Genomic DNA, 16,208 nt, shown 5'->3' on the forward strand with positions numbered 1-16,208 from the left:
ACTAGCTGTTTGTAAAAATAATAAAACTAATTTTTAAATAAAAACTAGGACACAATATAGTGAAAAGATTTGCATAAGTATTTTTATTACAATATCTAATAATTAAAACGATATTTACATTTGTACACGATTCAATACTCTTATCTTATACAAGAAATTATATCATATAAGTACTTGAAGCAATGTGTACAGCACGGAATTTATATTATTGAAATGTTGACAAAAATATTAAATTAAAACATGTGTTATACAATTAATTATTAATTTTCTAATCATTCTTTTTCTTTTTTCGACCGATTCGACCGATTGTCGAGTTAAAAAGATTTCAGACAAATATTTCAAAATTGTCTTACACTTTTCAGTGCTCATTTACACGAATCTTATTTCTTTCTTGCTCGCCTGTCTATGTAAAAAAAAATTTTGAAATTTATTACCAACAAAAAATATATATTATAGTTTCTTGACTTTAAATAAGTTATAGGCGATATATTCTGTCACAACAGCTGCCACATCACCCGCCAGTCAATGAAAGACTTGTTCACATTTAATTTATGATGCTTTTTGACGTAATAAAACGATACTATTGTACAACTTAATAGCAGGCCCAAGACGCAGTTGTAGTACTGATACCAAATCCTCTTGAGTCAACATTAAAAATGCCTCACCATCAATATTCTGCAATAATACATACCAACATTATTATTTAAGATAATTATTAATTTAATCGTACTAATTTAATCATATTTAACAACTTACATTCTGTCTGAAGATGTTTCCAGCTTCCTCGCAATTAGGCATGGTCTGTATAAATTTAATTACTTCTTCGTTAGACCATCGTCGTGGATTCGTAGTCTGCTTCGATACTATTCTGTTTAAGGCATTGCTATGTTTTGCCCATATATGTGGTGCATTTGGCAAAGGATTATATCCTGGGTTATATACAGATTGATACAATTCTTTACGTAGTTGCTTGACTGGTATATTTGCAGCGTACGCAGTAGAACTCCAATGCATATCTCCGTATGTAGCATTAGAAACGGAAAATAAAGATTCATCTGAATTTGGATGCCTAAAAATATAAATTAGTGTTCAAATATAATATTATACAAATAAAATCAGACATAAAATAACCTTAAAAAAGTCTGTTTTTTCAACTTCAGTAACAATAACACACCTTTTCTTTCGTTTCTTCGAAATTTCATCATCATCTGTCTGTCCGTCACTATGCAGGTTCTTGAATTTGTTAGATCTAAACAACAAAATAATATCAATAGCAATTATTGCAAAATATATTATAGCGATATTGTATATTTAACATACTTGTCCGAATTTTCCGATCTATTTTCAAATTTGTCATTTTTATCCGATAAGTATCCATCTTCTTGCTTACACTCCTTGTCAATCATTAATATTCCGTCATCTGAGAACAAAAGCTTATCGGATTTCTCTGGTTTTTCTATCTTTATTCTATCAGTCTTCTCTAGTTTTATTTTTTCGTGTATGTCTTCTTCGTAATCATATGCTTCGTGAAAATCACAATTTTTGAGTCTATCAGGCATCTGTCCTGATTTATTTAAATTTTGGAGAGAATACGGACAACCGGATGCTGAATTATGCGTTGCAAATTTAGGTCCTCTTACATGTCCTATACCTCGGCATCCGTATGTACCACATTCCGGTCGGTCATTCAGATTTTCGGGTGCTGCGCAATTATGAAAATAAATTACAATGCACATGCAAATTAAAATATATATATATATATATAAAATCAAAAATAAGGTAGCTTACTAAGCGGTGGTTCTAATGGATGACCAGTTTTTGCACACCAGCCCACAGGATGAATATCAGGTGAATCATCCTCAACCCAATAGGCATGATTATCGGGCCAGCCATCGAATTTTATCTTCAATCTATATAAAACAAATATAATTATTATATAACAAAATAAAAATATATAGAATAAAAATATAATTAAAATGTAATACAAACTGATGGTCTTTCACATCTTCGACTGTTGCTACTCTGATTAGTTGTGGCACCCGCTTATCCACTACTTCCAGTTTCATACCACGTTTAAATGCGCATGGTGGACGTTGTTTGAATGCTCTAGCTGGAGCAGCCACTGAACCAGTATCTCTCAAATATGTATCCCATGTAAAAGATCTATGATCCTTATAATCTAAGATATCATAGATATTACAATTATATAGAGAATTTCCATATAAAAGAATATAAGTAAATATAATACTGTACTGCAATACATTATTTTCAAACTACTTACTATTCGGTGGCATCAAAACGCGTCCATTGTGATGAGACCATCCAACAGGATGAATGTATGGTGAACTAGCGTCAGCCCAATAATCGTACACCTCATCCCAAGAATCAAAGTGAACTAATATTCGGGAATCCATTAAACCTGCTATGCTAGCGACACAAAGCAATGAAGAATGTTTTCTGTCTACTGCTTCTAACTTCATGCCTACGCGAAAGCCCGTGGGAAAAACGGTTTGCAGCGCGCCTTTATTCGGGAATAAATTCTTCGCTGCTACAGGCGCTTTACAGATTTTTAAATATGCATTCCAATTAAAGTTTCCAGGTACATAACCCTTTGGTGGATTCAATTTTTTGCCATTTTTTTCAGCCCAACCGGCAGGAAATATATTCATGCTATCTGCATTTACCCAAAAATCATAATTTTCTGGATAACCGTCGAAATGCAAACGCATTCGATAACCTAAATAAAAATGTCATATATTTTCTAACGTATACATTGAAAGATAGATATGACGTTTGCTACGTCAACGACGGCCAACGTTCCGCGGCACATGTACGCTGAAAGGCAGATATCGCGACGGTAGCTAGCGAACGTGAACTTTAGCGTCGTGTGCGTCAAGTTTCACATGTACCGCATGTAATATACCGCGCCGGCCGGTTTGCCGAAGACCGATTTTTCCCCGTTCTCTCATCCCCTGCCTCTCCCGCCTAAAGTTACGTACGCTAGCCGTCATCGTCGTAGCAAATGCCATCTCTGTCTCTCAGTGATTTTATTTTGTAATACTATAATGTATAGTCTTTAATCACTTACCTACAATCTCGACAATAGACAAAACGCAATATCGAGAAGGATGTTCTGGGTCTATACCTTCCAATTTCATTCCTACTCTAAAATGATTTTTAGTATAAGGAAAAGGATCCTTAAATAATTTAACGGGTGCTGCTTTTGCTTTACAGTGTTCTAGATATTTTGGCCATGAAAAACCCAGCTTTCCTCTTTGCCAAGGATACTATATATAACATAAAATTTAAAAATTAATCAATGTATTTAATTTTTAACATATTTCAATTTATACTTAAACTAATATGTTAGTTTTACCTTCGATTCCAACGAATCTCCTTGGCTTTCATCGTCTATACCAACTAATGTATCTTTTTCTTCATCCATATCCAATTTTATTTTATCATGCATCTTTTCGTCAGATCTTTCATCTATTTCCTTTGACCATTGCTGTTCTTGTAGCAATCTTTTGCGTTTCTTTTTCATACGTACTTCCCTATACAAACAATTAAATAAATATGTCTTCCAATTTCTTATTTATTATACATTAAGATTTATTTGTAAAATTTATACTTTAAGTCCTTATCCTTTCGACTCGCAGATTGTTTTTTAGCTTCTATCACTTCTGTACAGGAAGGACTACATGATATTGGACTGTCAAATTCAGCAGCCATTCCATAACATCCACAAGCTTCGCAATGATACACAGTGTCTGCATTTACTGATCTTGCTTTTCTCTCTTCAGCTAAATTAATTATATTTCATTATAATAACACGTAAAAAAAAGAAAGATATCTCTAAAATATTTAACAAAAAACTATTTATAAATTACCTTTTTTCTCTACGTTTGTATTATTAACGATTCCTGAGCTGGTCTTTGAAGAATTTTGTGTTAAACATACATTTTCTTTATCACCAATACCGTCTTTATTCTGTTTATTACTTTCATCTTCATCTACTACTTCCATAATACCGAATTCATTCATGCGAAACTAAAAAAAAAAAAAAGTTAAAAAACTAAATAGTGGTATAAAAAAAAATATATTTAATCTTTTTTTTATGTTACTTTCAATGTATATCATTAAATTATATATGTATTTTATTATCTTTACCTGTAAATTACTTCCAGGCAAAGTGCCGACACCGTCCTTCCAGTCTAAAACTTTAGATGCATCAAAGTTTGTATTGTTTTGATTCAGAGTATTTAACTGTTCTTTTGTCTCTTCACAGCTTTCACTTTTTACTTCACTTTTATTGTCTGGCACTGTTTCAACGTTACAATTCGTTGGAGTTTTAATTATTTCTATTTTAATATCATCATCCACATTTGTAGTAAGTTTTGAAACCTTATCTTCACTAGGAATAACCTTAATCAATGTAATATCATCATCATTTTGAGCCTTTTTATCTTTGTCTTGTTCGGATTCTGGACTGCTTAATGAATAATTAGGATCAGTTAGACTGTCTTGAGATTTTGTGATATTTTGTTTCTTCAATCGCTTCTCAGTAGAACCTCGTAATATATTGCTAATTGTCTTTTTTCGCTTTTCCGGTTGACTATCTTCCTTTTTCGGAATTGGCGTGATAACAGCCGAGTCTGGATTTTCAGTTATTTTTATACTGTCTATAGAATTAGAATTGCCTTTGTTTGCATTTAAAAGGCTCATCTTTGCTATTGGATGTAATGGTGGAGGATGTGTTGTTGAATTTGTCGTTTTTGATTCACGTAACACTAAATTTTATAATCCAGTAAAAATATTAACATGACAATAAAATAATACACTAAATAATTATGTTAATTAAAAATGTATTTCCATACCTGTTATGGTACCTTTGTTTTCTGTACTGAGTTGACCATTATTAATTTTTAGATTAAACATGCTAGGTTTTGTGGTGCCACTTTGCTGAGGAATGTTCACTGGCAGTATTAAATTCGCCATATGCTTAGGAGGCTGACTCTGAGAGCCACTCGTAGTACTTGTTGATGTTTGAGCTAATTGCGATATCACGGGAGTAATTACTAATTTAGGTTTGGATATCTGAGTTGGTGTTAAAGCCCCTGTTAGAAAGCAAATAATTTAACTTTGTAAATTGTGCACTTATTAACAAAAACTGTAATTATTATTTGATATGTCAAGCATTAGAATGCATCCAACCTTGACAGAAAAGCAAAAAGCATGAGCTGCCACTTGTAATAATATTAATGATAGACATTTTTTTTTTTTTTTTTTTATTATTTTTTCTTTTAATACTTTTTTAATGTACTGTTACTATAAATCCCAAAACTTATTAGCTTTTCGATTTTCTGCTTCCCGGTTAAAATATAAATGCACCTTTAAGTTTTTTTTTCTTATATCAATAAACAAATTACAAAGTAATTACTTCAAAATTTACTACTTATAAAAATTTCTCAATGTCTTATATACCTGCAGGTATAACAACAGATTCTCGTGATTTATTAGGTTTAATGAGAGTTCCCAAATATGCAAATGTATGTTTTCCCACTTGTGTATTTGATTGATTTCCTTGCGTTGTATTCAAAGGTACTATCTGAGCAGTAGATGTTGACTTTCTAAGTAAAATGTGTTTTTGAGCCTGTGACGATGCTGCAGTGCTCACAGAATTTATTGGACGATGGATGACAATATGTTGTTTGCTTTGAGATGTAGCTACCTGATTTGGACCTTGTATAAATACTTTATTTTGACCAGCTACAATCTAGAATAAAAATATATAATGTTATTTTATTGAATCATAATCAAGAATAATTTTTATCAAATTTATCGCCTAAAGTTAATTTTATAAAAATAAAAACCTATAATTTTATCCAAAACTGAACTTTAAAAGTATTTAAATATGAAAATTTTCACATTACAATAGCATGCATAGTAATTTTAATGACACTAAATTAATCAATACATGCTTTTTATTTGTCACAGTATTTAACACAGTAAGATAGCACTAGTATCACATAGAATAAAACAAAAATCAATAATTCTAAGTATTTAAATACATTTTTTCAACAAGAGCAAAAATATCATGTACATCTTTCCACTCAAGTTTCACTGTCTGCAGTATATGTTGACCAAATCTATATTTATTATGAGGAGAGAAGCAGCATTCACTGCTACCATCTATACATATCTTCTAAGACTGTGAGACCTATATATGCACACTGAATATGAGCTGTATTTAGTACTATTACTTTTTTTCTTTAGCACTTGCATTTTTTCTCACTTATATGAATAAATATGAATATATGCACATAAAAATATATAACACAGTGCATCAAAAATGTATGTTTAATTTTTATTTTTAATTAATTACTAGATTATTGTTAATAAATATTTTACATGTTCTGCATGATATCTTTTTGTATGTTCACCTAAATATGATATTACATATTCTCCCAGTCTGCCTAAATGCTTATATAAGATACAGATTGCATATATTGATATAATTGTAACCTATGAAAGATCTCAATTTTGGCATAGAAAGTGGAAAGTTAGGATTAAGCACAATATGTTGCACCCTGCACTACACAATACATTATATTAACGAAATTCTTACTATTTACCTGATTATTAACTGGATTAATAATGGCAGCAAGTTGAGTGCTAGGTGAAACAAGAGGAGTTACGTTTGACGATTGGGTGGAACGTACTTTATTTTGGATGTACAGCAGTGGCATTACGGATGTAGTTGTATCATCCGTTTGCTGTGTATCCGCAGTATTATTCTCATCTATGTCGTCTACTACTATTTCTTCTTCCATTCTGTCAACAAAAAGTGAGGGAGTCAAAAAAAAAAAAAAATTGTGTCATTGTTTCTTCTCACTTTCATCATCAAACGTGTCTTATCAAATATATAAAAAGATAAAGATAAAATAATAAAAAGATTAAACCTAAAAACAAAAGTAATAAATTAATTGGCAAATAATCATAATCTGATAAATTGTTTCAATAAAGACAGGGTTTTCTGTCAAAAAAAAACTAAAAAATGTAAGACCTAGAATTAATTTTGGCACTATCTGATATAGTACACATTATTTTCTTGCATAATTCATAAGTTTTGCGCGACAAATTATTTCAGCCGATCAATTCCGACGAGTGCTTGCGAAATTACAATGTAATACATCGTCGTTTTGGTTTCGACAAACGTATTATAATCGATGCATCTCTTTCTCTAAAAAGCCCCAGGTTCAAGTTTACAAACCTAGCAGATGAGGAGTAAATCGGCATATCGGCGTCACTACCAATTACGTAATTCGCGAAAGACCGCGATTTCCCATTTGCGGTAAAGCGTGGACGCGTTCGTCGCACGAAAAAGCCAGAGAAGGCAGAGCCGTTCGATGCGCTCGTCGAAAACGACTTCACAATTTTAAATGGCGCGCCGCACCGTGGTGTCCGTGGCGATTGACGACAGTCACGTTTTAACGCCACTTTTCACACTTTGAAATTCACCCTGGCCCTGGACGACGAGGGTGTCGAGGTAACGTGGGACGTCCGCGGCGACCAGCGGCGTCCAGGGATCGCGAGCTTTCCGTATTTAAACAGCCGACTCCAAACGAGCCGCCCCCACGGCTCCGTTCCCAGAAGTCGCCGTCGGTCGACAAAGGGGGCAACGCGCGTTACGGCACAGCACTTTTCCGAATAACGGAACGCGCGCGCGGCCCGGCGTCGCGCGACCGAGCACCTCGTCGTTCGCACAGCCCGCGACTTCCGCGAACGTCCTTTTCCCGCGCGCCGACCGGACGAGAGGAGCCGACACGTTGCTCCCGCGTACCCTTTATCAAAAGTCTTTGCGCACACCTTTTGAGCGTTCGAGCCCTCGGTCTGCCGTGCACCACAGCTACGTCCCCATAGGCCGGACGCGCAGTGGCGACGGCGCAATATCGCGATGCCCATTGGCCACTGCCGGCTGCACAGTGAATGGCCGCGGTCGCGTCGGCCAATCTTGCCACCCCAGCGCCGCCAACGTCTCTTCGACGCTACTTTCTCAACACCATGTTCATTTTTTTTTTCTTCTTCTTTTTTTTCGAATTCAGCATTTCTACCTGAGACCTTCCCGAGACTCCCACTGCCTATCGTTTGACAGGTTTGCGTTCGACGACGATAGCGCGCTTTATTCGTGAGAAACAATCACGTTTATAAATATGATCGCGTAAATGTTTTCTCCGAAGAGAAAGAAAGAGAAAGAGCATCTTTTCAGCATACCTCCCACGTGAATGGTTTTTTAACAGAGCAAGATTGCGACGACTCGCGTTGATTACATTCTACGAAAGGCAAAACCCAATTTTATAATAGCGAATGCGCATGAATCGAAATATTTCTACTCGTGGGATGAAGTCTCGGTTCCATTTTCGCAGGTTTGTTCGTTCCGATCGGTCGACGTCGTTAAAACGTATTGAAATGGTGCTGCCCATCATTTTCTACTTCACGAAACACTCCTAGACAGCATGCACGTTTATAAAGAACGATTTAAAAACACCTTTCCCACAATTTTATCTAAAAACAAACATCTTAAAAACATCTTCAAGTCTTTCCAAAGAAACCTAAAGGTTATCCTTGCCAAGATATTTTTTGAGACAACGTGTACAGGCATCTGCGTTGTCGACCGTGACGTTTATTGATTAAAATGCATGTTACAAGGCCAATTTGGATATGACATAGCCTAGAAAAATATATTCTATCAACTAATTAAACACTCACATACATATTTTATGTTTTTTAACGACACGAAAAAGCAAAGGTTATTCGGAAACGTATTTTTATTAATGAGAATGCGAGATAAAAATCAGAATTTTACTTGGTAAATCAATAATTCCATACTTACATAACTTTTTTCACGAAATCTCTGATCGTTACGAAAGTTGTGTAAGATATTAATACCTTTTCTCTTTTTTCTTTTTCTTGCCAACGCGTTATCGTATAAGTATTAATTTTCATGCTTTAAAAGTTGCCTAAAATAAAAAATATCTCAGAAACATTTTACACCGCGCTAATACTTTCATGATAATTTTATAAAGGGTCTTTGAAATGTTTTTAAGATGCTATGGTACTCTTTTAACTTTACGTTGTATACATATCGAAAGTGCATCGGCGGTGCAATACTATGTTTTTAAACGTCAGCTGACGGACGATCGATTCGCACCGCGATCAATCGGAGATGCGTGAACTTTGCATCTCGATCGCGGGAACGTGAGTTAATTAATACTCGCGCATTAACCAAAACCCGCGTCTCTAATCTAATCTCACCGCGGACACGAACGCACGTAAGAACACAATCGTCTATTACCTTCACTCCCGCCAAGCTCTCTCATAAACAATTTCGTAATGAGACGAACGACATTTTCTCGTCTACGAGCGAGAAAGAACGGAGAATACGGTCCATTCGCCGGTGCTCCGAAGCGTTTCCACAGACTTTCGCGTAAACAGTCACCCAACGTTCGCGAGCGACGAATAAATCGCAGGACGCTGTTCGGCTCGAGACACTCGGGAGCATTGGATATCTATATAGACGGCACTCGAAAGCGTATCCAGGTGCAGCTCGAGAAGGGACGGATTCTCGAGCGCGTGTGTATCGTACAGAACGCGATATGGCGTTTTTTATTTTAAGCCCGCGATTGGTCGATCCTCCTCGTGCGCAAGCTTAACATGCAAATACGTGCGAATCAATTCCGAATAAAACCCACGACGCCAACCGGCCAGGCTAACGAGCGATAATACTTTACCGTATCTAGAGCGCTGTCGAATTCGCACGAAAATTGCAACAAACGTAACTCTACTCCGCCGCCAGTTATGCTCTTTGCGACTAAACTTCTTTTGTTCCTCTCTCTTTCCCTTTTCTTTTTTTTTTTTCCTTTCCTTTTCCTTCTTTGTTCTCCCTTCCAGCGCGAGAGCGCGAGCCTCTCGCGTACTTATTAATCATGCGGTCGATTATTTTATTTGATATTATCCTCGCGGAAGAGCCAGCGGCGGTTTCACGCGATTTTTCTACATTTTCGGGGTAAAAAGAAATTAAGCTCTGCAGCAGCTTTCGAATCAGCTCGCTTACCGTCAACCACGTAAATGCGATCGATAGTTCGTTGGACAAGCATGCCTGTACCTTCGCAAAATCGAGCGCAGTTTACATTTAACGCGAATGAAAGAAATTAAATTTAGAAAAAAAAATAATTGCACAATATTCAATTAACCAAGGTAGTTATATATATATTTTTTTAAGTTACGACGATTACGCACCGATCATCTAGATATGTATTTAACACAGCAACGTCCAAACCGGAAACAAAGAGCGTCATCTACGTCGAGTTCGTACTTTCGGCACCGTGTGGTTATATCAATAAATTTCAAAGTATTTATATACAACGAGAAAATTTGTAAGTGTCCTTAGAAATCGAAACAAATGTTGCGATAATTCAAATTGTTGAAAAGAAAAAAAAAAAAAAAAGAATGTCGATACTATCACGAATACTGTAATATGCAGACCAATGAGAAGCGAGATCAAGTAGAACACGATACATCGATATAAATCGTAAAGAGACTGTTCCTCGCCTAATTCTTGCTTGAGCAATTTATATTTCTATTTTTACCAGAAAAGATCAATTTTAATCCCGATCTAAATTTCAAGAAGTACAAGACGAAAAATTAATTAAACCAAGACCAAATTTGATCGAAATTTATAAAAATACGGATGTAAGCGAGCTGCAGTCTAACTAAAAAAAAATAAAAAATTCGCGCCGCTCTTGCCGATTAATTATTCCCAAAACAGACTAAGTTTTTAACAAATATACGCAATTCGACAAGTCGTTCCGAGTTCATCGATAGTTCCACGTAACAAAATCGTATCTCCTTCGTTCCAAAACGAATTATTAATTAAGGAAAAAATGTAATATCACCTTCATCGTTCACAATTTAACCTCCAAACCACGAAAATCTCGTCTCTCACACACACACACACGTTTTACGCACGCACGAGAATGTGTATCTAGTCTGAAGGTGCTGACAATCGGGGTCAGTCAGGCGTTAAACTGCTGCTACCACGAGAGTGTTCCTCTCGTTCAGTCAGCGTCTCTTTAAACAAAAATTTTATCGACTACCGTCTATAATCCGAGTTCTCATTTAACAAATCATGCTTAATTGCCCAACACGTACGCGGGGAAGCGATGGAAAGTGATTATGCAGTCTAACTTTTCGCCATTAGCTCGCAACACATAGACGCGAATATAAAACGAACCTTCGTATTCATCCTCGCATGGAATATTACTGGAAAAAAAAAATTTGTGATTTCGCATGTACATTATTTTTAAGAGGAGCAAAAATGCCTTCTGTAAATAGACGACGCGAGGACGAAAGAAAAGTATTTACAATTAATTAATAAAATCAATAGAAATAAAAATATTCATCGGACGTTTTTGTTGATCGAGGCTCCGCATCTTTCGCATAGTAATCAAAGGTTAATGAAAGCTTGACGAGACGTCATCAAATGTCCGTTCCTCTTCGCTAATCGAGCTTTATCGTCCGAATGAGCTAGGTATAAACGAGAAATTATTTGTGAAATAAAAGGACGCATACCTTTGAAAACCCGATCGATTAAACTATTTTAAATTGTAAAAGAAAATTGATTCATTAATACTGCATTCGGCAGATACACAGATGTATGTGTAATACGCGCGCGTGTGTGTGTGTGTGTGTGTATATAACAATATTTATGTTACACCCGTCTCCGTGACTGAAAATGTAAATCTTTGATCGCGAGGTTGCAAAAAACGTAATTGGCCATTTCTGATGTCATATATAATACGTGCATTTGTATGTATATCTGTACGTAAACGTCGCGTTTTAAAAAATATATATGTAATGTGTGTGTATATATTTGCGTAATACAGGTGTACATGCACAAGTTCATACGTATATTAATATATATGTGTACGTACTTATACGTGTATAATATTTCTATACACTCTCGTACGGAAAACATAGAACCTCGCAAAAAAACGCCGTTCGGTTGTTGCATACGAAAATTTTATTAATCGCCGGAATTTCACAGAAAGGCCAATAGATTTAGATTTAGCCAATCACGTTATTCGACACGTATATATTCCTGTGATATATTTTCATTCGGGAACAATACACACGGGCGAACAAGTCTAACAAAGGGTAATGATTTTAGCAACGAATACGCCGAGAGAGCCATTGCGGGAAGCTGCGAACGGTACCGAGTGTACAACGACGTTTCGCGTACGCGATCGAGTATTTTGCACGCTAGCGGCACACTGTATACGCGTAAAATAGTAAAAATACAGAACTTACGTTTTAAAGTTGTCGACCAGGGCCATCTGATGGGTCGTAGAACGATGGTAAATGTGATAATAGAGCCGCTAACGTGACCAGAAATTCGTCTTGCGGGCACAGTGACGTCAGGCCTCAACGGATGCTTCTGTGCATTTCCGTTCTGCAGCTACACTTTCTGCACCGTTAAAGTAGCCTCTTTCTCTTCTTTCTCCTTCGGTTTCCTCCCGTCTCAAAGTACTTCCATGAGCCCTATCGTTTAACGGAGTATTTTTTCAGTACAATTCGAAAAGTGCAAATTATTCAGGGCGTTAGGTCCACTCGAGTAGAGTTTATGAACGCGGCTTAACTGCACTCTAGCGGCGTCCCGAGGCGAACGTATCTTGTCACTACATCGCCAATGGTTTCTCACAATGGCGTAGGAGTGCCGATTGGCGTTTCGGTGTTTTGCAGTATCAGCTGATGGACTTGATGAACTCTTCCGTGTTGTGAAAGAAGAAGCAAAACGCGAGTGCCACGGCAGAGTTCGGATCTGGCAGCACGTTGAGTCGCATCGTCAACATTGTAATATGCCGACTCGTTACGTCGCCATCGAGGCATCGGCGTTAAAACGAGACCCGACGCTTTAACGACACCGACGATTTTACCGTTTCGTAACTGCTGCTGTCGCCGAGCTGTGTTTTGATTTGGTAGGTCCAGCTGTAACATTTCTCGGGGACGGTGTCGCGACGCTTTGCGGTGTCGTCACACTTTAACGTTACGCGATAATTATGCACGGGTTAACGTAACGCGTCGGCGACGCTGCCATTAGAAAATTCCGCAAAACCTTCCAAGTAATTTTTTTTCGAACCCGTTTGTCAAAGTTCATAATTTCATCGATCTATGAACTGCGTTTTTGCAGACTCGCTCGTCTGACGTGTGTGAGAAAGAGAGAGTGAGAGAGTGTGGGTAAGAGAAAGACCGAGAGGGCAAAGGAGGGCAAGAAAGAGAAAGAGAGACGGTGAGAGGTGAGATGTAATGTTATCGTAAATAAACGTCTGTCTGTGTCCGCGTACTTTCCTCACGTCATATATAGATCGTGGGTTATTGCCGTGCGTTATTTTAAAGCGAGTGTGGAGAGCGACTCGCGTGTAAAATTGTTTGTTGCATCATCACGTCGTACATAATTAAGTTAACGATCGATGAAACATCAAATTGTATTAATTATTAGTGCATAGACTTTTTTTTTTTTTTTTTATTCTCTATGTACTTGTGTAATTAATGTTTTGCATGTACTTTGATCTGGAAAATTATTTTTGCGCTTGTGTCTTGAGAGTGAACCGTTAGGTATTTATATCGTTTTTTTTTTTTTTTTTTACTTTAAATTTAAAATATATATATTACGAACAACTAATACTCTAATTAATCAATAATACAGATAAAATATTCTAATATATTAGTATCCTTTACTCATCCATTATGTTACTTAGTCTATTTTAATTGTAATTTGAATTAATAAAAAAATCTTAAATTTTACTTACATATTTCAGAGAATATTTTATTTCAAAGATGACTTATTTAAAATAATAAAAAGACCAGGTTTAATAATTTTGGTCTAAAATATTATTTTTTGTTAATATGTTGTAATCATTTATATTTAATAGCTCATATTAATTTAAATATCTTTGTTTAGATTTTTTTTAAATTTTTTATCAAGTTTATTTTATTTTCAGCATAATAAATTAATACATTTATATTGGATTTGTTATAGAATATTTAATATTTAGGTAAACATGGGAGGAGCAGTGAGCTGTGGACAAGACAATGATGAGCTAGTGGATAATTTAATGGGCTCAGGATATATCAGAACAAAGAAGGTAGAACAAGTTTTTAGAGCTATAGATAGAGCAGACTATGTTTTATCTGCTTATCGAGAAGGTGCTTACAAGGATCTAGCTTGGAAACATGGAAATATACATTTATCAGCTCCTTGTATATATAGTGAAGTGTTAGAAGGGCTTAGTTTAGAACCTGGTTTAAGCTTTTTGAATCTTGGATCAGGGACTGGTTACCTCAGCACAATGGCAGGACTCTTACTAAGTAAGAATAATTTGTTATTTTAAGTATTAATGTTCTATACATGTGATATCTTATATCCATTTCAGAACAACATGGGGTAAATCACGGTATTGAGTTGCACGAAGATTGTTTGAGATACGCGTACGATAGATTGGAAACGTTTAAACAAACATCATTGGCTTTAAATGAGTTCGACTTCTGCGAACCTGTATTCATACAAGGTAAAATAATTTTTTTTTTAACGCTAGCAAAGCGACGAGATCGATTTGTTACATTACATTATAATAACATAATCAACAGGCAATTGTCTTAGCATCATACCCGGCAGGCAATATGATAGAGTGTATTGTGGTGCAGCGTGTCCTGAAAGCCATGAGGCATTTATTAAACAATTCGTACGCATTGGAGGTATATTAGTAATGCCTTACAAAGATCAGTTGTTACGTATACAAAGAGTAGATGAGAACACATGGGTACAGAATACAATGCTTCCCGTATCATTCGCGACTCTAGTCGTACCTCCGTCCTCGGAACATAATTTGTTTCAATTGCGTACGTATATAGTTAAAAAACATTTTTTTACTTGTTAAACCGTTGATGATTTTGTAATAGGCGATGTTATCTCTAAAACTTGAATTTTGCAGCGGAGTACAATCCCTTATCTCTGCAAGAACTGTGCCGCGGTAGAATTCGACGTCGATTACGTCATAATATTTGGTGCGAACATCCCGAGCTTGAGACTGTTAAGCCTGTATTACCGGTGCATCAGAGACAGACGCCCCAACAACGTACCCTTCGACGTTTCGTAATACCTATTTTTGAAGAATCCGACGAAGCTTTAACCGACGACGAGCAGGAAATTTCAGGCCGAGCGCGTTTCTTGCTGAATGCACGTCTCACCGATGCTCAACCCGGAGAAGCTATCACAACGAGTTTGCAATTAGTACGTGCCGTTATACAACCCAATCAAAATGGTGAAGATAATCAAGAGATGAGACTCGAAAGGGTTTCAAACGTCGTGCATACTCTCGACAGTACCCGAGACGTTGGTGTAAATACAGATTTCCATGTACGTCAGCAAAGACGGAAATCCGCCGTGAAAAATACCGTTTCGAGTGCGGGTGGAGACGACACGAGTACGAGCGTAGGTCACAGTTCCTCTGTCGCGACCGACGCAAGCGAAAACAACAACAGAGTAGAGGAGCGCAGTAAACGAGATGCGGAAAGATCGGGTGTGACTCCGTACTGGAACATGAGTGACAGCGACAGCAACAGCGATGCCGAACAAGAAAGTGCTATCGTGCAACGCAAGAAGATCGCAAAGCGCGAGAAAACGGACAGCGGTATAGTAGACGATGCCAACTTGAGCAACGACGAAAGCAGCTCTAGTTCGAATACCAATAACTCGAATTCGGATATAACGGACACCACGGATGCGGGTGACGCAATAATGGACGTGGATTTGCCCGACATCGAAATCGACAAGTCGTACGGCAATACGTGTCGCGCATCGCGAGGCTCTAATACCGGCAAAGACGTAACTGTCGCGCATTATATCGACAGCAAAGCGTTTGCACTTTACATGAAGGAAAAGATAAAACAACTACCGTTGCCTTTCTCAATACAAGTGTATATGAATTACGACCGGATATAATTCATATACATATAAATTATAAGCGAGTCACGTTATTATTTTTATTAAAAAAAAAAAAAAAAAAAAAAAATTATGTAACCATCTTACAGAGGTTTTTGTTGTTAATTATTATTATTTTTTATTTCTTTTACGTACTTGTTTGTTGGAA

The 16,208-nt window shown here is 36.5% G+C and overlaps 2 protein-coding genes across 9 annotated transcripts; one reads left to right on the forward strand and one right to left on the reverse strand.

The window, feature by feature from the left end:
* Positions 1-57: 57 nt before the first annotated feature.
* L(3)mbt (lethal (3) malignant brain tumor) lies at positions 58-12,560 on the reverse strand. 4 transcript variants are annotated; one of them, XM_070669562.1, is made up of 16 exons: positions 12,370-12,560; positions 6,636-6,834; positions 5,485-5,776; positions 4,878-5,117; positions 4,171-4,790; positions 3,891-4,050; positions 3,632-3,803; positions 3,377-3,554; positions 3,089-3,287; positions 2,282-2,737; positions 1,990-2,179; positions 1,789-1,910; positions 1,321-1,702; positions 1,175-1,249; positions 757-1,069; positions 58-675 (listed from the first exon to the last, which is right to left on the reverse strand). In XM_070669562.1, exons 1-16 carry the CDS (start codon positions 12,393-12,395, stop codon positions 550-552), a joined length of 3,750 nt encoding a protein of 1,249 aa, XP_070525663.1. In that variant the 5' UTR covers positions 12,396-12,560; the 3' UTR covers positions 58-549. The 4 variants fall into 4 exon arrangements, with proteins under 4 accessions (XP_070525663.1, XP_070525665.1, XP_070525664.1 ...); XM_070669564.1 differs by lacking the exon at positions 12,370-12,560 and adding an exon at positions 10,956-12,338; XM_070669563.1 differs by lacking the exon at positions 12,370-12,560 and adding an exon at positions 9,356-9,728.
* A 212-nt stretch (positions 12,561-12,772) lies between these two features.
* On the forward strand, positions 12,773-16,130 carry LOC139110062 (protein-L-isoaspartate O-methyltransferase domain-containing protein 1). Of its 5 annotated transcripts, none has more exons than XM_070669601.1 (6): positions 12,773-13,037; positions 13,250-13,674; positions 14,099-14,427; positions 14,493-14,627; positions 14,707-14,958; positions 15,051-16,130. In XM_070669601.1, exons 3-6 carry the CDS (start codon positions 14,121-14,123, stop codon positions 16,058-16,060), a joined length of 1,704 nt encoding a protein of 567 aa, XP_070525702.1. In that variant the 5' UTR covers positions 12,773-13,037; positions 13,250-13,674; positions 14,099-14,120; the 3' UTR covers positions 16,061-16,130. The 5 variants fall into 5 exon arrangements, with proteins under 5 accessions (XP_070525702.1, XP_070525705.1, XP_070525701.1 ...); XM_070669600.1 differs by having other exon boundaries at positions 12,774-13,037; positions 13,250-13,355; XM_070669602.1 differs by having other exon boundaries at positions 12,774-13,037; positions 13,250-13,355; positions 14,115-14,427.
* Positions 16,131-16,208: the final 78 nt, after the last annotated feature.

Source organism: Cardiocondyla obscurior, linkage group LG19 (genome assembly GCF_019399895.1).
Source record: "Cardiocondyla obscurior isolate alpha-2009 linkage group LG19, Cobs3.1, whole genome shotgun sequence".
Lineage (NCBI taxonomy): Eukaryota > Metazoa > Arthropoda > Insecta > Hymenoptera > Formicidae > Cardiocondyla > Cardiocondyla obscurior.